Source organism: Aphidius gifuensis, linkage group LG4 (genome assembly GCF_014905175.1).
Source record: "Aphidius gifuensis isolate YNYX2018 linkage group LG4, ASM1490517v1, whole genome shotgun sequence".
In the NCBI taxonomy this organism is placed as follows: Eukaryota; Metazoa; Arthropoda; class Insecta; order Hymenoptera; family Braconidae; genus Aphidius; species Aphidius gifuensis.
In genome coordinates this window covers 23,865,513-23,892,946 of record NC_057791.1, presented here as the reverse complement: position 1 = coordinate 23,892,946, position 27,434 = coordinate 23,865,513, and the positions used below count along the sequence as shown (strand labels likewise).

The 27,434-nt window shown below is 22.2% G+C and overlaps 1 protein-coding gene across 5 annotated transcripts; it reads right to left on the bottom strand.

The window, feature by feature from the left end:
* Positions 1-730: 730 nt before the first annotated feature.
* Positions 731-26,467, bottom strand: LOC122855852 (protein doublesex). Of its 5 annotated transcripts, none has more exons than XM_044157512.1 (7): positions 25,863-26,447; positions 25,679-25,774; positions 23,993-24,398; positions 23,538-23,763; positions 14,665-14,808; positions 11,753-12,020; positions 731-1,155 (listed from the first exon to the last, which is right to left on the bottom strand). In XM_044157512.1, exons 3-6 carry the CDS (start codon positions 24,269-24,271, stop codon positions 11,758-11,760), a joined length of 912 nt encoding a protein of 303 aa, XP_044013447.1. In that variant the 5' UTR covers positions 24,272-24,398; positions 25,679-25,774; positions 25,863-26,447; the 3' UTR covers positions 731-1,155; positions 11,753-11,757. The 5 variants fall into 5 exon arrangements, with proteins under 5 accessions (XP_044013447.1, XP_044013444.1, XP_044013446.1 ...); XM_044157509.1 differs by having other exon boundaries at positions 23,538-23,766; positions 25,863-26,446; XM_044157511.1 differs by having other exon boundaries at positions 25,679-26,263; positions 26,419-26,446.
* Positions 26,468-27,434: the final 967 nt, after the last annotated feature.

The following is a 27,434-nucleotide window of genomic DNA, read 5'->3' as shown; positions in this document are numbered from 1 at the left end:
TTATTTTTTGAATAAATTGTCAATTGACAGGTTTGTTTTTTTTTTTTAAATTATTATTCATATTAATTAAACAAAATTAATTGTGTAAAAAAATTTAATAATAATATTGAACACACGAATTATAAACGTGAAATATTTTAAATGTTTATTTCGAAATATTTTCTAAAAATTTTCGAAATTTAAATAAATTTTTTTATTACTTATTTTTTGATTTATTTAAAATTTTTTTTACAGAGTCATTTTATTTTGGCGATAATATATTATAGATACTAAAATTCTACATGCTATATAATTCAAAAATTGACCTGTATTTTTTTTAAATATAATTTGCAACATTATACAGCTATTAATTATTAAATGTTTTTTATTTTTTTGATTGTATTTTTGTTTTTTAAGTAAAGTAAAATATAGGATATAAATCCAAATTCGTTTGGAATTACGCTTTTTTAAAATATATTTATCTATTCAAAATAATAATAATAATAAACTGCTTATTTGTTTTGCAAACAATAAGCAAAATGACGAATAAAAAATGATAAAAAGAAAAATTAAAAGTATGAAAACTTGAATAGAAAAAATAATAATGAATAACATATTATATCAACAATTGAAACAATGTTTTTAACTTTTGTTTCACATAATTTAATATCTGTAAGTTTAGACTTGTAGCTAAACAAACATAAACATAAAATTTATTTTTTTTAAATTTTATTATAAAGTTTTTCTAAGTGCTCTTTGTTTTTTTTTACTTTACAAGTTTTTTTTAATTTTTTTTCTTGGAGTTTATAAAGTAATGTCTTGGCTTTTTCTTAGTCTAACATTTTTCATATAATTATTTTTTTTAAATTATTATCTTCTCCAATTGTTGATATTATTTTGGTGAAACAGAAAAAAAAAATAATTAAAAATGATTGTAGTTATTAACAAAGTCTACAACACACGCAGCATTTATTATCAACCAGATAATCCTAGTAATATCACAAACAAGAAAAATATAAAATAAAAAAAAAAAAAAAATTAATTTGCATTGATAAACATAATCTATATAACGTGTTATTACTATTATTATTATAATTATATTTTTATATTTTAATTATTTGCTGATTTTATATTTGACTGCTCAGCAATCACACTGTCAATGTTTATCAAATGATTCTGAAACAAAAAAAAATAAATTATTAACTAAATTAATTTGTACAAATATCAAAATTCAAAATAGCAATTAATAATAAAAAAAATATAGTTATTATTATTTAAATCTATTGTATGAAAACTAATGAAATTAATAAATTAAAAAAAAGAAATTAAATCTTATTCAATATAAAATACAGCAGCTATATTTTATAATAAAAAAAAAATTATTTATAATACAAGGATTGATGATAAAGAAGCTGCTAAAGTCACGATTAAGAAAAAGGTTCAAATAAAAATATAAAAAATATACATAAACGAAGATTTGAAAAAGAAAAAAAAAAAAAAAGATAAAAGCTTGAGGGCCATATGACTCGACTGCATTAAGTATTTTATGATAATTTTTTTTGTTCGTTATTTTTTATTTATATTAATTTATTAATAATAATTATTATGATTATTTTTGGATAATACTTTGGCAAAGTAATGTTACCAACTTGAGAACTAGCGAACTAGCCGACAGTAAAATTCATTTAATGTCTCTGTCGTAAAGTCAGTCAAATGAAACCGAGGGACTTTGTTTTCATCTACATGCACCCGTCGTCTAAAATTTTTTTAAAACTTTTTTTTTATATTCGTATATATTTCATTTTATATTTTTCATTTTATCCTACTCCATTATGAACAATTGTCATTATAGAAAGCATCGTCGTTGGTTCATTCAACATAACACATAGAGATTTATTTATTTTCTATCCTACTTAATTTTTATTACGCTCGTATAATAGAAAAAAAAAAGAAAAGAATTATATTTTATTATTTAGATTATTTTAAATAATCAATGATTATTTATTTTTAAAAAATAAATAAATTGCAACAATGTGAATCAAAAATATTTAAATGTTAATTTGATTTGATGAAAAATATTATTTTCTTTTTTATTTTTTTTATATTTTGTTATTTTGTCGAGTAAACATTTGGCAAGTATTTAGAGACTATAAAATATATCCGGAGTAAAGTGTAGAATAAGATGAAAAATAAAAAGAGACCAATGACTTTTAATTTTTGTTGTGGTAAGACACACAACTTGTGCAAGTAAATTCATTTGACTTATTCAGTGTGTAACATGTGACACAAGAATTTTATTTATTTATTTTTAATTTTATATATTTATTTTCTTTCATCTTATTTTATCTATTTTTCTATGAAGATGATGATGCAAAAGATAAACAGATGAAAGATTTACTGATGAAAAAATATCATGCCAAGTTGTAAGACACCTTTTCCGGCGTCAATCATATCAATTGACAATAAAATATTTAATTTACGAGACTTGATAATATTCGCTGGCTTTGTAATAAAAAATATTCTCAAAAATTAAACAAAAATTTGCCAAGATTCCAAGAAATTTGAATTATTAAACTAAACAAATGCTATATTTAATTATTTCTTTTTTAGGTATTATTTATATATATGATTATATAAAATGATTTTACAAAAAAATAATTACATTGACTGTATTGATTGATTTTTAAAAGTAACAATAATAAATTAAAAAAATAATATATTACGTATATTTACAGTGTTACAATTGTTTTGCCAAAAAAAAAAAAAAAAGGGCATTTGGTGTTTAGAGCAAATACTTCTTAGCATAGAACAAGTTGAACTTCGCGTCTCCACTTTTTCTGTGCGAAGAGGTATTTGCCCCAAGCACCAGATATCTGATATGTTTGTGCTTATCAATTCAATATGTGCAAATAATAGCCAAGAACATGTCAATCATCCAGCACTTATTTTAATGATTGCATCACTTTTGTGCGTTATGAGTGCGTATTATAAGAATTTCTCTTAATTTAAGGGATTTGAACACATCAATTCTTTACATTAGTCCGAGCACCTACTGACATAACCACAAGCAGATATAATCAGAACTCTATTAAACATAAATATCAATCACATCTACTAGTATTGTATCCTTTGCATGTATATATTTTTTTCCTATCAGGTCCAAGAAAATACAAAGCTGTTGTTAAATTTTAACATTCCATTTAGAATAATAGTCATTAGTAATAATTATTTGTTTTTTTACACGAAAACAAAAAAAAAACGTCTTTTTATAGCATTATTTTAATAACATTTTCTACATAATATTTACATTTTAAATTATCATACTGTTATTATTGTTATAAAAAAATATATTATAATTTTTTAAGTAAAATTTCTGCTAGTTGACTAGACAATTATAATATTATTTTAATTGTGTTGTATTGTTGTTATACTTATTATATTATTATTACTTAGTTAAGTTGCATATTTAATCAGTTGTATTTTCTGTTAAAAGCTTAATCACTCTGGTAGTGATTTTACCCTGTAGCCCTTTCACTGGTATTTATTCCGCTGGACTTACGCAAATAAATAAATATAAATAAATAAATAAATACATATATTTATTCATAAAAACTTCAAGAATTTCTCTCTTATATTTTCTTTCTAGTAACTATTTTTTAAATATGTAATTTTTTTATTAAGAACTTTTGATTTTTTTCCTACTTTTTCATTAATTATTTATTAATTTTTATTAATAATTATAATTAAAAATTTCATTTTTAATTAATCAACAAGTTTATAATATTTTTTTTCATTTTATTTAAAAAAAAAAAATCGTAGCTATTTATTTTTCGAGTATAAATAATTCCCTTATAATTGTCGAGTATTATTTCATTAAAAACTACTATATAATAATTAACAATACTCCAAAAAATAATAACAACATTAAAAATCTATTATTAATAAATGAAATTTCATTTTAAAAATCTTTTTAATCTTGACAATATTACAGTCCAACTTTTGAAGCAACAAAAACATCAAACAACATTAAAAATAATTTACAAAATTTGTGCATAATTTTTAAATACAAAAAATAGAGTAATAAAAAAAAATAAAAATAAATAAAAAAAAAAAAAAGAGAGCTGATTTGCAGTGCACAACATCAATGTAATCAGACAGGCCGCTCAGAGCGAATTTAACGACAGTCATAAACGTGGTCCACGCTTTGCAGTCATCATGAATAAATATATTTTTATTTCATTGCTTTGTCCATCATACTCTACTTTTACTCTACCACCTCAATATAACGACACAAATTTCATAGTCTCTCTTTCTGTTTTCAAAACATTTTCACTATAAAGTGGCTGATATTTTTATGCTTTTTTTTTTTTTTAAATTTTATAATACACAGACGATGTGTATAAACTATCTGATTTTATGTGACAGGCCACTTGCAAACACATTTATACAAATAAAAAAAAAAACAATTTATTTTATTTCATTAATAATGAATATGTCTGAAGAATTTTTAGTCTTATATATTTAACAACAATCAAAAAATATTATTAAAATAATTAACATTAAAATATATGTAGCTAAAATAATAATAAAAAAAATATTAATCTTAAAATATCCGACATTTAAAGTTAAGTACTTTATAACTACAGTTGTGGGCTACAATTAAACAATCATAAAAACCTTCTCGTAACTTTTTTAAATGTACTCATTGCTAACCCGCGCTTATACATATTCATTCTACACATATAACACACCCCCTGCTTTTTTTTTTTTTTTTTTATTAACATCAAGAAATATAAAAACTTTATTTCTCGAAAATTTTTAAATAGTATAATAAAAAAAAATATGAGCAACATTATATGTATAAAATGAATGAGAGAAATAAAAAAAAAAGCTAAAAAAAATTAAAAGCAAAAAGTTGGCGGCCATGTTACATCTTTAATGAATTCTCAATAATACTGGACGAAGGGCGTTAACAACGCGGCGTCATCCGGTAAATTAAATCGCGTTTTATTAAATTTTATTTAAAAAAAAATATATATATCAACAACGAATGCATTGAATTTATTAGTATTTTTATCAGTTGTATTTGAGTTTATTTAACGATAAATATATATTTTTATTTTGATATAAATTTTATTGCATTTTAAATTGTCAAAAGTTCAATTGCAATTGCAAAATTTTATATATAATGTTTCTCAGAGATTCATGATGATCTTTCTCATGGCAATTTCATTGGTCGATATGCTATAAAATTTTTATGAAAAATATGAATTAAAAAAAATAAAAAAAGGATATAATAAACATTCATTGTTGAAAGAATGAAAAGAGAATTGACGATGTGTATTTGTGTTGGTTATTTTTTTTATTTTACAAACGGAAACGAAATATCATTTCTATATTGCAGTTAAAGCATGAGAGAGGATTTAAGACAAGAAATGACGTTTACGGCCCAGACCGAACCCAACTAAGCGCCAGTTAAAGTTGAGAAATAAAAAAATCAAGAAAATAATACAAGTCCTCTTTGATAGTTAAAGTCATACGCGCAAAAATACAATCGTACCTTGAATATGATATACGACCTTGTTTAAATTCTCAGTCAAAATAAAATATATAATTTTTGTTTTTTAAATTTATAATGAATATAAATATAAAAACCATAAAACACTGAATTTTTTTAAAATTTTTTTTTCATTAAATCAGTGAGATTTTTTGTAGTAAAAATTTATTATAATGAAAATTTAATTATATATTAAAAATAGCTTGATGTATTTTTAATTTAACCCTTGCTTGATTAAATATATTTTTCATTTTTCTCTATAGAAAAAAAAGGAAGTTCAATTGGAGTAATCGATATGGTAATGTTGAGTTTACTTGTCAAGAAATATTTTTTTTAGTGTCTGTCAGTGAAACGTAATATACCCAATGGGAGGACACTGTACATTGATTTTTTTTTTATTCTGCATCGAGGGTATAACAAAGGAATAAAAAAAATATATTTATCATCGTAAAATATTCACAGGAAAATTCATAAATTTTTAGTCTATTTTTGAGCTTTTTTATCTAGCTGGAAATTAAATAATTTTGAATATTTTTTACGTTTAAAAATTACACAAGATTTATTTAAAATTAAAAAACACTGAATTTATAATGATGATAATAATTATTGTTAATTTTTTTTCATGAATATTTGATGTATCTTGAATTTTATATCGCCAATAAATATTGGAAAAAAAATAAATAACGAAAAGGCCAAATAGATGATAAATCATTGAGATTTCTGTTGACGTTTATGAACTTGGCAAATATAAACCTCTGTTTCTCAGCTAATAATAATCTTCAATAAAATTATTCTAAAAATTTAAACAGTTTTTATGAAAAAATAAAATATATAAATAAAAGTATAAAATTATTTACAAGAGGTTTAATCAAAATTTGAAATGAAAAATTAAATAGTAAATGAAATTATAGTCTATTATAGAAAATTAATTATTTTTTAAACAAAAAACTATTTTATGCATTAAAAAAAATTATTGTAATAATATTTTCAAGTCCACAATAAAATTACTAAATTAATTAAAAAATAAAAGACTAAAAATCATCTAAACCACAAAAAAAAATAATCATAATCAATTTATTAATTTTTTTTTGAAATGAAAACAGATCAATAAATATAAACTGATTAAAAGTAAAAATTAAATTAACAATTTATAATTACTATCAATAATATAAATAGACAAATAATTAATTTTTAATTTTACTTTGCACAATTGCAGCTGATATTACACTCAACCAACTTCCAATTAAAACGAAAATTTAAACGAAAAAAATGGCAACGCTAACAAGTAGCCCAACCAGCATGAAAATAAATAAAAAAAAAAATTTATTAAAATTTTTTTGACAACTTATCAAGTCAAGTCAATGTACAAAGTAAAAAAAAAAAATATATATATAATTATATGACAATCGATATGTTTCATTTTTTGCATTGATGCAGGTGTTATATAACACCTTGAATAATTTTAAATATATCCTTAATACAAAATATTAAATAAAAAAAATAATAATAATTTAGAGTACACTAGTTTGCGTGAGAAAATCGCGTGACTACCTCGTCTTATTATTTTTAAACTAATACATGTACCCTTCTTCTCTTTTATTTATTTTTTTTCTAATCTCATTTTGAAGTATTAAAAACTTCATTTTTAGATTATTTTTTTACTCGTTGAATTTTTTAAAGTTGTAAAATAAATGAACAAATAAAACTGCCTTTTTCTATTTTTTTTTTTCTATAATAGTCGAATTATTTATCCCGAATTCGGCAGTTAAAATAATAGCTGGAATATTTTTTTTTTTTTTTTCTATAATAATGGATAATTGCTGTACAGTTTCAAGTTAATAAAAAAATAAAAAAATAATTTTAATAATAATAATTTTTATGTACACAAATAGGTACAAAAGATATCTTTGCTTGAAATAAATTGTTTTGTTACTTTATTTCATTCAACACTGTCAGCCAATAAATACTATTTAAGCAACTTCAAAGCTCTCATTCCTGTTTATAAATAAATGTATAAAAAAAAAATGAATGTATTTATAAATTGTTGTTTCAAATTATGGACGTGTTGTATATCGATGAGTATATATTATTGACATATTATTAACAAATCCAAATGAGGAAATATGTGTATATTTACGGCAATTATATTTTATGATTGAACATATAAATTTAAAAATAAAATTTAAAAAATAATATGTAATGGTAAAATTGTGGCAAATCAACATGCTAATATAATATTGAATACTTGGATCGAGTTATTTTTCACTCATGTATTTATGCAATTATTTTTTTTGTAATTATTATCATTTTTTTTTTCAAAAAAAAATTAGTTTTTTTTAGATTATTTTCCTGCTGTTATATGACGAGCAAATCTATGCATGTATTAATAATTTTTTAAAATTTTTTTCATACCTACAACTTTGACATGACATTAAATAAAATATAAACCACGATTATATAATTTACAAACGTAAAGATTTTTTATTGTATTACAAAAAAAAAAATGTATTTTATAATAGTTGAAATAGTTGTTTAAAATTGCAGCTGCAAGTTTAAAACAAAGTCAATATTTTTGTTTTAATTGTCAAGACTTCCGGTTGACAAAATAATATTTATTATGAATAAATATTACGTCATTTATAAGGAGTTATATGTAGGCTTAAAAAATATATTTATTTCTAGAAGAAAAAATTTAAAAAACTGCTTTTTTTTTAGATAATTTTTTATATATGAATTTGAAAAAAAAATAGAACTCGATAAGAAATATTATTTTTTCTTTCTTGTGACAAGTTGTAATGCTTCACGTCAATAAACTGTCATGAATTTATTTGCACGTATATATGAAGAAAAAAAAATCATAAAAAATAAAAAAAATGTCATAAAAAATATATATGATTATTAATATATGCAATGCATTCTTGCGAAAACTATTACATCTCCCCTAATACACAAATTTTATGTCACTCGGGGTTTTAATAAAACGACAAAATTTCTTGGCAAAATTGTGCTTCATTTAAAGCCCAAGCGCATTAAATATTTCCCAACAGAAAAATCGAAATAACCAAAATACAAATTCGAAATACTGCGATAGAAAAAAATTTTCTAACAAATTATTTATCAATAAATAAATAAATAAATTCACCTAAAAATTGAATATAAATTCATCAAAAATGTAGTTTTTATTAAACCGAATATTAATTTTAAAAAATATATTTAATTAATTAAAAATTAATTGATAAATTTGTAAAAAGAAAAGTCAATTTTTTAAAGATTAAAAGTATTTATATATTTTATTTCAATGAAGCTATTGATATAGCAACATTGAAAGGCATATATATTTGCAATGACATGAAATAAATAAATGTTTTTAATGTTGAATATATGCAATGACAATGTAGCAACTAATGTCAAGGAGAACCAAATATATACAAACATGAATCTATGATTGCAAGTTGAGTAAATGCATTAAAGATAAATATGTGTGTTAGTGCACGTGCCACTTGTGTGTGCTTCTTTTTCCGATGACTTTGCCAACTAAACAGAACATATATATATATTCCACTCATACTAATTTAATTTTTTTTTTTTTTTTTTATTACTAGCTAAGCTTGAGTCTTCAAGTATTGTATGTATAAAGTTACGTAAGCAACCGATAAATTGCCAACTTTTGTAGTTAAATTGTAGAACAGTGATATTCTCACGCGACGTTATTGTAAATTAAAAAACCAAAACAATTATTTGAAATTAATTTTTTTATATTTTTGATATTGTTGTTTAGTTATAATAAATATAAATTTTTTTTTATGACATTTTATTTTTTATTGAATTATTATTATTTTGTTTTGTTTTTTTCGCAATAATTTTTTTTATTTTTTTTATTATTTTACATTGTATTTATATAATAATCGATACCTAGTTTAACATTGCAAATACAGTAGCAATTATTCATGCTCATAATTGCTTGTAAATCATAATTTTACTATGGTTAATCAGCTACGCCAGTGACTGACGCATACATATTATTTTATAATATATTTTATTTATAAGTTTTAATTTATATCTCAAGAGATAGCCTACTTATCAGTGTTTCATTGATGATACCATTTTTTTTTTTTTTTTTCCTAATTATCTTTGAACGATAAACTATTGATTTTATTTTTTTTAATTTCAATTAATGAATGCATTCATTTATATTCTTCTTTGTCAATTGTATAATATTATGGCTGATGATTTTATAACATTTTTTTTTTCATTTTTAAATGATAAATGTTTGTCAATTATTTTATTAACTGCAAAATTTTTTTTTTCTATTTATTGTTATATAAAATGAGAATATATTTATTGAAAAAAAAAATTCATTTATTGAATTTACAGTGACTTTATTGTGATGATAATCAATGGGCTTTAAATCGAGAATTTTTTGCTCTAATGAAAAATCAAATTTCCTTTGTAACTGTAATTTTTTTATTCTGATTTGTAAATTTACTTTGATATTTGTTGGAAACTATATGCAAATAGGAAATTAAATAATTAGTTGAAAAAATATTTTATTTTATTTTATATTTTATTTTATGATGCAGAGAGGGTATACGTTCTCGGCAGTGTCCTTAAAATCTTAAGACAAATAACTCTTAAAGGCAAAAAGGAAAGTTAAAATTGCAATATTGCTAAAGGGATTACTCTCTATCCTATTGCTACAAATAAATTTACCTTTTGAAAGTTTGTTTTACAATACATATCAACAATATTTTGAAGCAAAATTATTCACGAGATTATTTTAAAGTTTTGGTAATTTTTTTTGATTAAATTTTTCGATGAATTTTATACAAAACAAGGCTCCACTTTTACAGTTAATATAAACTGCATTTATTTTTTTTATTCCAATAAAATAATGAAAAAAAAACCTCGTAAAAGTTAAAAAGATTGAGTGAACAAAAAAAAAAAAGAAAAAGAGTTTTCTCAGTTAAACGTATAGCTCTTCTCTTGTGCATTAACACAACGGCCATAGAAAAGTCATGAAAAAAGTAAGGGCGTTTTATAGGTTTAAATCTGTTTTATATTCTTCAACGTATTTGCGATTACGAGGTTTGAGTATAGCTCTGATGCACAGTGAATCTTACCAGACAAAAGTGAAGAACAAAAATTTTATGTTCTTCAATATAAAAACTTGAAAAAATAAAATAAAAAAATGACATAAAAAAAATATGAAAAATAAAAAAAATAAATTATCACTGATTTATAAAATGCATTATTTCCACTATTTGAATATTGTAAAATTTTCAAAACATCAGTATGACCTAGAGAACTAAATAAATTTTTAAAATTTTTATATATTACATTATATAAAAGCGTAACAAATATTTTCAATGGATATTATTGTAAAACTCGCGGTATGAGAACTACCTTGACCGCAATCATCTCTCAAAAGTGTGGTTAAAGCAAGAAAAAAAAATGAAAAAAATACAGTTCCCGAAAAAAACATTAAAAAGTCACATAAAATATGAAATAGTAAGGGTGTAGTAACTGTCGTGGATATACATGCCATATCTTTTGATGCCACCGCCACAAAGTTAAACGAAAAAATAAAAAGAAATAAATGTAATAAATAAAAAAGTTGAAAAAAAAAAAACATAATAAAATTTTTAAAAATCGAAGAAATATATAATAAATAAATTATAAAAAAATAAGATAGACAGTTGAGAATATAAAAATGATCCGGAACTTGTCGCAAAGAATTATATACAAAAAAAAAAAAAGATCGGTCAGCAAGTCAATAGCAAAATAACTATACAAAAATGTATATAAAGATCTCGTATATATATTTTTTTTTTCTTCCGTTTCTTTCATAACCATGAACCGAAACCTATCGACCGTCATCAAAATGATCGTAAAAATCGTCGAGAAGTGCCATTAGGAAATTGGATATTGTTATGCTTGCAAACAAAAATATATAAAAAAAAATAAAAAAAAACTATGTGTAAGACCAGTTTGATAATAATCCAAAATGATGATTAAAAAAAAAAATATTAATTTTAAATGATAAACATTTTTATAATCTTCAAGTTAATAAAAAAAAAATATATAAAATTATGAATAACATATTTTTTAATTTCAAATAAAACTATTCTATTTTATATATTTTTTTTTTTATTAATATAATTTTATTATAGTGATAAATGTTTTTTTTATTATTAAAAAATTTTTTAATATACTCACAGAGGCTACGTGGTTGGTCTTTCTGGTGGACTACTTGAACTCGACTGTCCTCTGCCATTGATAACATGAGGATTTAATATATGTGGAATTTGTCCAAATTGTACACTTGTTGGTGGTGGTGCAAAACCAATAAATGGTGCATGACCAACATAAGTTGGTGGTCCAACATTACCAAAAACACCAACTGGCCAATCATAACAACTATTACTTGAATCTTGCATGAGTCTTCGTGTCCTCCAAAATGCCATTGCACGAATTTCATCATTTGCTATTTAAAATAAAATTTAAAACATTTATTAATTAAACAATATAATGAATATTATAAATAATTAAAATATACATTTTTTTGTTTTTAATTATACTAATGCTGCAACTGCAAGTTGAAAAAAAAAAATAAAATAAAATATATATTAAAATTGAAAAAAAAAAAATCTTTATTGTACTGGATATAAAAATGAAAATAAAAATCTTTTGAACTACATATGGGAGTGTTTATTCCATGAGTAAAATTCAAAATGGCCGCGTTCATGAGGCGTGGTTCACCATCGCGACGCCCGCGCTCTTTTAAATTTATTATTATTTTTATCTACCCCTTTTTTTTTTTTTTTTTTGTTACCCTCAATACATTGGTTGGGTTTATTTTTATATATTTTTGGTTAATTATAATGCATATTTTAAAATCATTGTTGTGGGATTGTTTATAAATATCAGTGTTGGTTCTCGGCGGTGGTGGTGATGATGATGATGATGATGGGTCTGAATGATGTTGGAATACCTGTTGTAAATATTATTAGACAACTAATTGGTTATGCTTCTACATCAGTTAAAAATGATCATAAAAAAAAAATATATATTTAAAAAAAAAAAAGCGATGATGATAATAAAAAAAATGTTAATAAGTGACCAGCAGTCGCTTCATTCTTAATGACTAATGAGAAACGTCAGAGAACGTTTGCCAATTAACGTAGATGCTGATCCGGAAAGTTTTACGATATACCTCTGTTTATGCCTCTTGCACAGTTACATATGTGGAACGAAAGAGTAAATATTAAACTATAAAAAAATAATAAATATATATAAATAAATAATAATATTTGTTGCTAAGTGTAAAAGAAAAATTACGAGAAAATTGTAATGTGTATTTTTTTTTGTATGGAAAATAGATTATTTTGTATTTTTGTTATTGTTGATTAGAAAAAAATTATTATTATTTTGTATTTTTGAATTTAGATTAATAATATTTGAAATATTATTATGAAAATTTTGTTTAATTGATACGAGCAGAATTAAATGCACCTGTTTAACTAATTTAAAAATTTTTTTTTCATCTTTTTTTTTGGTATATGAGTTAAAACAATTTGAATATTATTAAAAAATGTAGGTAATATTATCAATTTAGAGAATAATATTCTAGTGATTTTAAATTGTAAATATAGTTTTGATATTTAAACTAAAATTAGTTGTTCAATTGAAATGTAAAAATAAAATAAAAGAACAAAGAAATTCGTTTCTTTACAAATCATTATACAATAGTGTCTTGAAAAAAATGAAAGATTTTGATAATAAAAAGCAACGATTTATGTAAAATAATAATAAATAATAAACATGAAAGAAGATGAAGAAGAAATAAAAAAAAAAAAACATTATTGTAGAATGAAAATAAAAAATCACCTGTCGAAGTTAAGCTATTATATACTTGTGCATATTTTTAGGGTCAAAATATCAAACACGCAAGATATTTTTTTATTATTTTTGATTGAAAAAGTTGTTAATAATTAAGTATAGAATTTTCTAAATTGTATAGCTATTGATGAAACTATATAATTATCAACTTAACAGTAACCTTTTGCACATATCTATTTGACCATAATAATAGTTTATTAAAATACTTGAGAATTTGAATATGAAAATTTAATTATTTTATGTTGAAAATTATTGAGTAAATAAAATATAGAATTTTAAACTGACAGAAAAGTGAGTATGTTTAAATTTTTAAATAAATAATACAATTAAATATTTAAAAGAGAATAAAGAAAATATCAACAGATTTTTTTTTTTGGCATTTACGAAATTTTTTAAATGAGTGTATATTTTTTTTTGTTTTTAAATCTTTTTTGGAATTCCTACCTTAATATTCCAAAACCTTTGGTATTGAGTACAAATCTTCAATGTTGTAAATCTCAATAATTTATATATAATTAAATGATCACTTTCAAAGTAAAAATATAAAAAGTGTTTGATTCAATAAAATCAAAATTATTTATCATAAAAATTTCGGATCAATAATATTTGTTAAAATAAAAACTACATGTTATAAAGCTTTAATATTTAAAATCTTCATGTGGATGAGTAATAAATCTTCATTGATGTCATCACTCTCTGGTCTGCATGAGCTGGAATTCAATTATCTTCATGTTGCAAAATACTCGGAAAATTATTTTTAAAAACATGGAAATTCAATGAATTTACTTTGTTAAATTTTAAGCACAAAATATACGATATTATTCATTTTTCAAAATACAATCTGGGAAATTCTATTCGAGGTTACCATATCCACAGCTATATATAAAAATAAAATAATTATTATCTTAATAAATTAACAGTTAAAAATAAAAATATATAATAAAAAAATATTCTTATCGTTAATTTCAAATTGGTGATAAGAAAATAATTTGTGTAAATGTCGAAATAATTTTTTTTTATGTTATCAATTCGACATTGAATATAAAAAAATTTCTATTAAAAATTATGCCTAATAATTTACTTAAATATAAAATATAAATAAATATATATTTTTTTTTCAACGTGGCTCTTGTTATTGTTATTCACGTTATAATAATTTAAAATTTATTCAATAGCATTATTATTTAAAATTGTATTAATAATAAAAAAATTAATTATTATTTTCTCACCTTCTGCAATTCTTCTTGTTGCCTCGTCAAGATCAGCTCTTGCATCCTTGAGAATGACGTACATTAATGGTAACATTTCCCATGAATACAAAAATCTTTCCAATAATTTTGTGCTATATTCCAGTAGGACTTCAACATTATCACCTGTAACAACGAAAAATAATTAATTGTTAAATGCTTTTCATTTTAAATCAAGTCTTTTTGCAGAAAAAAAAATTCGAAAATACATTTTTTTATTTCGAAATGAGAATTTAACACTTTTTTGTTTTCATCACAACGGTAAGTATGATTATTAATTTTTTAAAAATAATAATTTCTATTTAATACTGAAAAAAAAACAATTGTTAAAGTGCTTTATGTAGAAATCATCAAGCAGAAATCGTAAAATCCAATTGAGTCCAATAAAATTTGTATACGCGATCAACAAAAACGACTAAAAATTAAATTTAAAATTCAAAAAAAAATTTTCAAGACGTATATTTATTGTAAAATAAATTTTAAACTTCTTTTTTCCCTGTGAAAAATTAAAAATGAAAATTAAAAAATATCACAAGTAGATATCTGGAAATACATGGTCAGACAATATCGAAAAAAAAAAAGAAAATAAATATATTTTCCAACACTAAAAACAAATTCATATTGCATTTAAAAATAAATGTACTTGTAAATAAAATAGTCATGTCAAGATAAAATGAAAAAAATAAAATAATAATTGATAAAATAAAAAAAAAATTAAAATTTTCAAATGAAAAATAAAGGCATGTTGTAATTGCAAGATGTGCATGAAACAACAATATAAGTTAACACGAAACAATACTGGGATAATAGTTTTAATGCCGTTACGATATGATATATTAGGCATTACTCGACCAATGAAATTGCCTAGGGAAACCAACCAGCTCCGCCTACTATCCGCCTGACTGTTTTTGTACGTGTAACAGTTATCTCAAATAGAAAGAGTACGATGCAGGTGGGACTAACGACGCGCAGGGAATGACAAGTTAAATGCGCAACATTTACCACCCTTTTATTATAAAAAAAAAAAAAAATACAAATTTAAAAAACTACAGCTAAATGATTAACATTAACTCTTCACTCATTATTTAAATATTCAATTTAAGCTAAAAATTATTCTTTTTGTTTTTAAGAAAAAAAATTCATGTACAACAAAATAATTGGATTTTTATTTTTAAAATTGAATAAGCGGATTTATGTTTCTATAAAAAAGACTTGGGTATATAAACTTTAACATTTGAAATTATGCAAATGAGGGTGCATTGATTATAGGTGAAAAAAAAAATATTAAATCAGTTCTTATATATACCCTGAAAATTTTAATGCAGTTATATCTTTGATTCAAAAAATAATTGCAAAATCATATTTTATTTAGACTGAAAATATTTTGCGTGTAGATAAAGGGTTTGTTGAAAAAAAAATTAATGCAATATAGACAATACCTATTGAGAATTATTAGAAATAAAAAGTTTGAATATAAAAAACAAAATAAATGATAATTTGTATGCTCTGTTAACGTTCGTGATACATTTTAAAGTTTCGTGTGATCTTCCTATTAACTTTCCATCACACCCCCCATTGCCTCTGACACTTTAATCATAGTATGTACTTAAAAATCAAGAAAAAAATATGTAAATGTTGAATTTTTAACAACTCTCGAATGTCAAATTAATATTCATCGCAAATTTTGAATTGACGTATATTTTTTTTTTTTTTTTCAATTTTACCACGTAATTAAATATTTTTTTCTTTGTATAAAAAAAAATAATTTAATTCAATATTTTTTGACATTTTTTTTCTTCTTAATGTTGAATTTAACATTTAAAAAAAAAATATGGATCCAATTTAAAAATATGTTGAATATTTATTGGAAAAAAAAATTAAAAAATTCATTTTAAATTTCGAAATAAAGTATACATTTTTTTATATTTTTCAATTTTACCACAATTAAATGTTTTTTGGGTAAAAAAAAATAATTAAAATCGCCATTTTTTGAAATTTTTCTCTTCTTAATATTAAATTAAACATTTAAAAAAAATATATAGATCCTATTTTAAAAAATGCAAAATATTTATTGAAAGAAAAAATTAAAAAATTCATCTTAAATTTCGAAATAAAGTACATTTTTTCTTTCAATTTTACCACAATTAAATCTAAATAATTGAATATTTTTCTTTAATATTAAAAACATAAAAAAATATAAATCATTTTAATGCTATTTATTGAAATTTTTCATCTTAAATTTCGAAATAAAGTACATTTTTTCTTTCAATTTTACCACATACTTAATCGAATATTTCTTTGTATAAAAAAAATAATCAAATTAACCATTTTACGACGTTTTTTTCTCCTTAATATTAACCTAAACAAAAAAAAAATATATAGATTCAATTTAAAAAATGTCAAATAGTATTTAAAAAAAAAAAAAAAAAAGAAAAAAAAATAAAAGTAACTTGATCCAAAGACAAAACAATAATTGATAATAAAATAAAAAATTTTTACCAAGAATAAAAAAAATAAATAAAATATATAATTTAATAATGAAACAAGTTGATTAAAAGAAATCAAAATGAATTCAACCTACTGACGCGATAACACAATTTTAAACAAAAAAAAAAAAATAAACAAAAACAAAAAATAAAACAATATAATCTGTAAATGTATACATGCGTATATATGATTGTCATTATTGTAATGATAAATGAAAAAAAAAAAAATAAAAGTGAATGAATTGATAGTTTGTGGGGTTGATATTCGGTATGGCATATCCGGTAACCATAACATCCCAATGACGTGCATTGTGCCATAATGTTGTGGCTTCGTGAAACACTGACCGGAGGCACATAAGGTTAATTCCAAGAAATTCATCGACAATCAACAATACGTGCCAAATATACACACTATCCAATACATATTGACCATTCATATTATATATTAATTCAAAATTTGCGGTTTTTATGTAACATATTTCTTTTTTCATTTCTTAAAACATTCCTTTCTAAATTTACGAATATTCAATTTAAAAAATGAAAAAAAAATTATAATATGTTGCAGTATTATTACCATTATAAGCTGAATTGTTTTTTGATGAATGAAAAATATAAAAACTGAGATAAATTTCATTCATAAACAGCTAAAAAGATTTCAACAAAAAAAACGAAAAAAAAATTTGTAAAAAAGAGTATTATTTTCATGCAAATGTTGGATTTTAATTAAAAAATTTTTATAAAATTATAATGAAAAATTCGTTTGGAAATAAAATAGCAAAAAAAAAATGATCAGGGATATATGTAGGTTTTTTTTTTTGAGGTTTTTCAAAGCTTATGATGTTAACGTAAATTTCGTATTATGTGATGATGGGTTTCATATTGCAGAGAGGGAAAAATGCATTGACCATAGTATAACGCATATCATCTACATGTGGCACGCGAGAATCAGAAGCAATGAGAGGGTTTGTACACAAGAGCTTTGTATCAATGATACCGTTGTCATGATGCGTAATAAAATCCCCCTAGTCTAGATGAGAACTAACTGGGATTCACCTGCACACGAATCAGCTTGATGGTCATCCAAATCAATAAAGCTAAATACATTTAATTTTATATTTTAAAATCGTAAATATAAAAAAAAAAACTTGAAATAATAAAATTAAAATAGTTAATGCTAAAAATATTGTCATATATTTATTTTAATTTATCTTTGGTATATTATAGATAAATATTATATTGAATATATGAATTTTAATGAGAATTTTGTATGTGTTTTTTTAAATAAAATAACGTGGTAAAAGTTGTCGAACGAGTCAGTGGAAAAGAATAAGATTGCTTTTACGAGGATCAGGCATTTGAAAAGCTGTAAAATTCTGTCCTGTCAACTGTTGTCGTAAAACGTTGGCTCGCTCAACACTCCTCTTTTTTCATCAGTTAAATTTCAGTAAGTATAAAAATATATATATATACATTGCATTAAAAAATAAAAAAAACGATGAAACTACTTTCGGAAATGAGTCGAAGATATTTTGAAACTCTTTCATGAACGTTAGAAATTTTATGAACATTTTTTTTTTTTTTTTTTTTCTATCAATGTTGTTTAGATTAGAAACAATATTTATTAGTTGTAATAAATATTTTATTATAATTTTTTTTCAAATTAATATATAATATAAAATAGTTTGTCTTTTTATAACTAAAGTTGCATATTTTTTTTGCTTTTATTTTTAGCTGTATAATAAAATTGAATCCGGAGCTCAATGATGTATATGTATTTAAACTATAAAATATCTGAGGGTTGTGTGAGAACAGTTTCTTGCTTGTAGAGTGATTGTAACACGAAAAAAAAAATACGGTGGCTATGAGAAAGTGACAGATCATTTAACCGTGGACGTCGTAAAATTTTGTCGACAAGACTGGCACGAAAACTCGCTAGACTGTGACGCGACCAAAAATTTTTACTACCCTACAGTTTCATTTATACCTTTTAATATATATATGTCCATAGAATTTTTTGGTATTTGTCATTATGTAGTTTTTTTAATATTTTTTTCACCCCTCATCATTAAAGTATACACATTTAAAAACATCTTAAATATATATTTATTATATCCATCAAATTTATATCATCTTACTGAGCAACATAATAAATTTTATTATTATTAAAAATATATATTTCAATTTGATATTGAATTGTACATGTGTTGGTTAACACAATGTCATTATATATCGAAATCTTATCTTAAAAATTCAGTTACATTTTATTATAAACCTTTGAAAAAAATTTAAATAAATTTCAGGCCATCGAATCAATGTGTTTGTGTTTTATTGATATAAAAAGAGAAACAAAAAAAAAGTTTATATGATTTCATGAATATTCGGATGGATATATAAAGTTATAAAAAAAAAAAATAACTTTTGCGTCAGTCAGTTGAGACGTTGATATTGATGGTTTGAGGGATATAATATTTTTTTTTTTTTTTATAGTCGTAACGTCGTCAAACTTACTCCTGACCTCCGGTAATATTTTACATATAAAAAATTCAATAATAAGTATATAAATGTTTTTCTTAAATATAGAATTTAATTCTAAAAAAAAAAAATACTATTTAAAATAAAGCTATGATATTTTACCTCGTTTTTATAAATAGAATTTTTCAACAATTTTCCTGATTAATATTGTAAAGACGGTATTTAATACAATCTTGCTTTACATTTATAATGAAATTTTTCAATGAGAATATTTAATCAAGCCTTTTAAATAACTTTTCTTTCGTTAAACAATTTTAGATAAATTTTTTTTTCTTTAACTTGCCGTGGTGCTAGATTAGTTGCAAGAAAAATTATCATTTTAAATAGAAATTTTCTCTTTTGATTTTAAACTTGGTAACTACGAAATTAATAATTATTAAAGCTATTTAATTATCATTTTGTAAAAGATTAATAGTCAATTATTAATCTATAAAGAAAAAATTTTATCTTCCTTGTTTTTTATTTAAAAATAATGACAAAATTACAAGTAATTTTTTTAAATTTATTTTTATATTAGAAAATATCAATTGAACGGAATTTTATGCTCCGATAGTTGTATTTCCGTTAAATTTTACCGTATTAAAAATAAAACATATCTACATATTATTTTAAATATATTTTTTATAATTTTTTATAACTATTATTATAATACTTTCGAAAAAAAATATGATTACCTTGTATTACAATTAATTGTAACACATTTGAAAGTTTAAAAAATTATTTTATATAAGTACTTTTATTTTATTTTTTTTTTCTATGTATATACATTATATTTTTTCTTGGAAAACTCTGTCACATGTTGTCTGTTATCGAGGGGTGAAATTCAAGAAAGTCGTAAAAGACAACCCCCAACGCCACGCGACCCCGACTAAAGTTTTTCCCTCATGTGTCTCGAGTAACAAGAGTACGTCGACCGCTGAGTCTTTTTTATAACAAGAATAATCGTCAAATCAAGAGAAATAATAAAAATTTTCAAGACACAAAGACAAGAAACAATAATAATAAATTAAATACAAAAAAAAAAATCAACATGAATTCGTAAAATTTTAGGACAAGAGTCAAATCACAAGACCTACATCAACAATAGATTTATTGACTCCAAAAAGTCATTAAACACAAAAAAAGCTGTATATATTTTATCAAGATATATTATATATATAAAAAAAACAAAATTTAATTTGTAAAGAAAATAATAAAAATAAAAAAAAACCACTTAAATGAATCATAAAATAATAATTCATGTATTTTGACAGCCCAAATTGAAATAAAATAAAAATATGATTTTTGATATGACGTAAATAATAGGTGTATGAAGTTAATTATTATTTACCTCCAAAAAAAATAATATAATAGTAGGTTTATATGAAATATTTTGATATAATAAAATAATGAATGAGTCAAAAAAAATTGTAAAAAAATAAAAAAAAATTATTACAAAATTTGAATGCTTGTAAAGAATTTTTTTTACAACCCTATTAATACCCTGTAATAATCAATTTTACCCCCTGCAAATATTCACCACCCTTTTACAAAAAAAAGAAAAATATATATTTGTAATATTTATACGATAAATAGCAACAACCCTTTGCATACTTTTTTTTTTGTTTCGAAACTTTAGAGAGAAGATAATTTGATTTCAATTTTAAAATTTACGATTTAATATATAACCCCTTGTCGATCAGTGATTTTACGTATATAAAACGTTAAAAAAAATTCAGGGAATTATTCAAAATAAAATCACATGTATTTATATATCGATCAAGTCATGAAACATATGTGCACTTGTTATAATAATATATAATATCGTCGCATAAAGAAAAAACACAATAATAGCTATTTTTAAATTTTTTCTTTCTTTTTTAAAAAAAGTTTAAAAAAATTTTTGACTAACAAATTATCAAGGGTTTATAAACAAGTTATTTATAAATTAAAAAAATTAATTAATACTTCAATGTGTTAATAGTAAAAAGGCATATCTCCACAAAAAAAAAAAGCTAGAAAAATTTTTTTTTTCAAACATGATTTTTGTATCTGGACATTTGAGCTTTTCTAGTGAAAAAAAAAATGATTAAATAATAAAATAAAATAAATGAAATGTTTTTTAATTAACATAAAAATATTATAAACAATATATTTTTATTTTTTACAATTTAATTTTAAAAGCTTTTATAATATCGATAACATACTGACATTTAGGAATGCACAACACACACTCAAACACTATTTCAAGAAAACTATTTCACAAGAAGGCAAGCAAAATATAACGATTACTTTAAAAAATAATAATAATATAATAATAAAATATGTGTGTGTGTGTGTGTGTATGGGGCCCGTGTATCGTAAAAGCACGATGTATGTGCTCCTAGGTTTTGGCTTTGGGTTATAAGTCTGTATTATATTAGCTTGATACGAATGTTCAAATAACCAATGAGAAAGATCGTAAAACCCCCTCGATCAGAGAGGACGACAGAGAGAATACTCAACATTCGTTTGTGATGTCAAGTAAAAAAGAGTGACTCAAATTTATACATGGATATATAATTTTGTTGAAATATTTTAAAAAATAATTTCTTTTTTTTTTTTTCATATAAAAACTTTAATTGAAAATATATTTTTTAATTTAATTTATATACAGGGAATTTTTAATTTTTTAGACTATTAAATTAATTAGGTAAATGAAGATATGACAAACATTTGTGATAAATTTGTCAGCCTAAAAAGTCAACGGGTTAAATAATTTTTTTTATATTCCTCTTTGGGTTCAGCTGTTTGCAATAATATTGTTAATGTTGTCTACATAAATGATCAAGATATATGCTTGTTTTTTATTTTTATTTTGTGGTTGTGATATTATTACTGGACTCGGTTTATATATAAATGCAAAAGTTGAAAAGACATATTAGTAAAAATACATTTTCAATTCTCAATGTAACGAAAATATAATGAAAAAATTTTTATTTAATCGTGCCAAAAACCACGAATGTATAAAAAATGTATTTATTTTTTTTTGCATTATCGTCTTTACACGACATCCGACAAGTTTTTTTTATCACGCATATAAAATTCTCACGGTAAAAAAAATTTGCAAGATTAAATAAACATCTTGAAAATATTATAGATTAAAGGGCAAAAAAAAAATAATTTAAAATTGGTAGTTTAGATAATAGATTAGAATGTTATTTTGAAAAAAAAGACAATCGGATATCCTATTCATTGATAGTTTGTAGAACAGGATGTTTTGGATTTTTTTTTTTTTCTTTTCTAAGGATATTTTGAGGGCTTAATCACGCAAGACGAGCAACAGGTAGACTATGATTTAATATAATACATGAAACGCATGAATGATCACAAAAAAAAAATATCCTTTCAACATTGAAAGATAAAAAAAAAAAATAGAATAATGAATTTAGCAATTTAATATTATATTTTTATTTTATATTAATTAATTAATTAATTAATTATAAATAAGAAGTAAAATATTGTCGAGTTATTTCGAAATTTTTAATGAAATATTAAAGTTATTTAAAAAAAAATATTTATCATATGTAAATATATTTTTTAAACAAAAGTAATAATAATTTAATTAAAAATAATTTAAATAATTTGAAAAATATAAAATTTATAAATTCAAATAATTTATTTTCTTGAAAATTATTTTTTTTCGAATTTAAAAAATAATTACTATAAAAAAAAAAAGAAAATATTTCATGAGATGTAAAATGTTCAATTAAATTTCGAATAATACATCAACTATTGTTTCGAAAAATAAATATAAATAATAAATTTATAAATACCAAAATAAATGATAATTAAGTAAATTATTAAAATGTTATTTACCTGTTGATTCATAGCTTCTTGGTTCAGACATTTGTGTTGTTGATGTTGAATGATTTGTAAGAGTAGATGGTAATGTTCTTGATGAAACAATACCTGCCTCAGTACTACCATGATGACTCAATGGTGAATCACCACTGCTACTATCACAACTACCCTCTAAACTTCTTGCTGGTTGTGGTACTGACATCAACCGATCACCATCAAGTGCCAATGGACGTGGGTCCACCTGCTGGGTAAAAAATTCAGTCAAGATTACTCATTCTTAAATAATTCATTTTACTATTTGTAGAGAAATCGAAAAAAACAATCTATTGATTTCTCTCGAAATCAACAAGATCATTCGACCAGTATTAAAAATACATTATTTATTATTATTATAAATTAAAAAACAAATATAAATAAATAAATAGATAATTTTAATAATTAAACTGCCGAAAGAACAAATAAAAAATAACCTCTTCTGGCCTTCGTACTCTTGATGTGTCTTGATCTTGTGCTCGTCTCAATGCAGTTTGTAATGCCATGACTCTTTGACGATCTTTTGTCAATACACATTTTTCACAATTGCAATAACGATATTTGCAATAACGCTTGTGTCCTTTTAGTGCAATTTTAAGTCGATGATTACGACATCGTGCACAATTTGGTGGTGTTCTTGGGCTTAATCCTGAATTACCACCACATGATGATTTAGCTTCTGATGGAGCTGGTGATACTTCACTCTCCTGATTCATTTTTATTTTTTTATAATTAATAAATTTATTTACTTGTTGTTATTGTTGTTTTATTTTTTCCTTTTTTTTTTTAATCGTTATGATCGACTACTTTCATAATGACTAAAATTGTCAATTTATCTTGTTTCTGTAAAAGGCAAAAATAATTATTTTTGTATAATTAATAATTAAGTAAATAAATGAGCTTAAAATTAAAAAAAAATTGAGGTGATATGAAAATATTAACGTTAACAGTCATGTTTAATTTTAATTTTTTTTTTCAAAGTGATAAATAAATAGTTTAATTTATTGTTTATGAATAATGACACGTTTATCATATGAATGATAATAATTTACGTGTTGAAGGTAAGAAAAAATTAATTTTAAAAATTATAAGATTAGAAGTTGGCATGAAAAACAAATTAGTCTACAATAACAACAATAATGAGAAGCACTTTTTTTTTTTTATAGAATATTGTGTTGTAGATTAAAAAATTACGTTTATATATTTTTTTTTTTCTAATTAACATTAAATTAAATGTTTAATTTCTATTTTTTTTGCTAAATAAATTTTTAATTATTTATATTTTTTTAAATGAATATTATTGCTTAGTTATTTTAGAAATAAATTAATAATTTTAGAAAATTATTGTCATGCTTTAAACAAAAAAAAAAAAAGATTGAATGATTGAATTTTAATGTCAACAACACGCGATAGTTTAATTTTTTTTTTTTTTTAAATTTATAACTGTAGCTTTTGTTGGAGATAAAATTAACAAATTTTTAAATATTCAAATTGACATTGAGATTTAAACACAAATATTTCATAACGTTTGATAACACCAGAACAAAGTAATTTTAAAAAAAATTATATTTCAATAATTGTAACAATGATTAAATAAAAAAAAAAAAAAAAATTCTAATCTCCAGTTGATTTTAAATATTGACAAATGTTTATTATATTTGAATTTGTTAAAACAAAATGACATAACATGTAACAAAATCGATGACATACTGTCAACCACGCTACAATATTATTTCTATACTTTGTACAGTATGCATTTATTTATTGCACATGTATACTTGGGTCATTTTGTCGCATTCAATACCAGTAATTTATTTAAAAAAAAAAAAAAAAATACATTTGAATATAATAATATTAAAACTCGTTTTAAAAAAAATTTAATGAAAATTTATTTTGTAATTTTTCATGCGGTTAAGATTAAATAAAAATATAAATTATTATATCTTGTATTTTTTTTTACATTGTGAATATTGATATTTTAAAATTGCAAGATTGTATTACAAACAGGTTGAATTGATTCATATGAAATGTACTAAGTTACAATGTACGTTTAATACATACCATACACACAAACATAAATTAATTATTTATATTCAATAATAATATTGTAAGTAAATTAATACCTGTTTAATTTATTTTTTAAAACTTCTTTTTTAACACAAGTCATTGTCAGTATATCACTTTGATTATTTTTAATTTTTTATCCTTCAATTTACTCTCTAAATAAATAATCACAACAACAATAATAATTCAGTCTTAGTATCTTTTAAATACAGTAATTTTATATAAAAAAAAATAATAAATTACCTACAACTTTTTATTTTCAATATGAAAGAAAAAAAAAAACGACTTCTAATGACATTTATTATTTTTTCATTTGGATTTTTCAGTGACCATGATAGATGAATAAAAAAAAAAAAAAAAAAAATAATACAAGTATCACAAATACACTAGTTTGTTATCGTGTGTTAAAATACAATTGCATGTGTAAAAAAATACACGAGTTTATAGTTCACCACAGCGTCACTTAATTTTATTAAATAATTATCTCAAAAATTCTTCAATATCGCAGACCAAAACGTTCCAAAAACAACTAAATTTACTTCAAAAAAAAATTATATTTCCCCACAAATTTAACTGAGCAACTAAAATTAAAACACAATTTAATCCAACGCACTTTAAATTTAAATAAACAACACAATGACAATCTAAAATAAAAAAATCAACAATGAATAAATAAACCTTAAAAATCAATAAATAATATTCATAATTTCATTAATTATGAATGTTTTTTTTTCAAGAAAAAAAAAAAAAAAATGAAAAAAAAATTTTTGTGAATGTATTTAAAGACGTTATATAGTACCTCTGTTGTAAACAGTTGGTAAGTCACTGAAAGTGTGTTGTGTGTGTCTGGTAGCGCGTGGTAGCGCGGCAGCACAAGAGCCAACTATGTATAAATGAAAATACATTTTTAAAAGTGTGTGTGTGTTATTTGTTGAAGGATAAACAAATGGTGGTCAATGAAAGAGAGAAAAGAACAGAAAATATATATATTACGTTTGTGGTTGTGTGTAAAATAGTAGAACGCGTAGGAAAGAGAGAGAGAGGGAGAAAATAAGACGAGAGAGAGGGGAGAGTTACCCGGCGTGCAGACACCAATACATATAAATCAAATTTTGTGTATATATAGGAAATTGACATGTTGGTATTGACCGCCAGGGACCTGCCACAAAGTGAAGCGTCAGAAAAGCAAGATAGCAGATTGCATTCCACACACACTGTAGTTGTCGTCTTTTGTTTTTTTTATTTATTTATTTTTTTTTTTTTCACTTTTTTTTACTAACTTGCTACATGGCAGAAGAGGGTCGATTACAACGTATCGAGGTCTATGATTGTATTCCAGACAAACTGTTTATGATTATATTTATACAATCATTTTTTTTTTTTTTTTTTTTTTTTATTCATCAACAATTGCAGGGGAATAATTAAATAACAGTCACATCATTGTAAGTACATTACTTGTTTTTTTTTTAAGTATAATTTGCATGAAATTTTTTATTATTTCTAACCTAAAATAATCAAGTACATGAAGAGAAAATAAAAGTAATTTAAAATAATTAATTTAAATTGAATTTTAGATATAATTAATTTATTAATATTAAAGTGCATTTGTTTTTTTTGTTTTTTATTAGCGTTAAAGTGGTGGATTTTTTATTTATTTAAAAAAAAAAAAATGATCATCGTTGTTTATCTGGACTGATCTTGATGCATAAAGCTATATGATGCATATAATATGCAACTTGCGTGTTTTGATATAAAACGATGATTATATTTTGTATCATTGGTGTATGTATTTATTGTGTATGTGTTGTTTTTCAA

Coding starts and splice junctions, on each gene's coding strand:
- LOC122855852 (XM_044157508.1), bottom strand. CDS start 24,271: ATGAATCAGGAGAGTGAAGTATCACCAGCTCCATCAGAAGCTAAATCA. Junction 14,809..23,537: donor AAGAAGCTATGAATCAACAG/GTAAATAACATT, acceptor TCGTTGTTACAG/GTGATAATGTTGAAGTCCTA. Junction 12,021..14,664: donor AACAAGAAGAATTGCAGAAG/GTGAGAAAATAA, acceptor TATTTTAAATAG/CAAATGATGAAATTCGTGCA.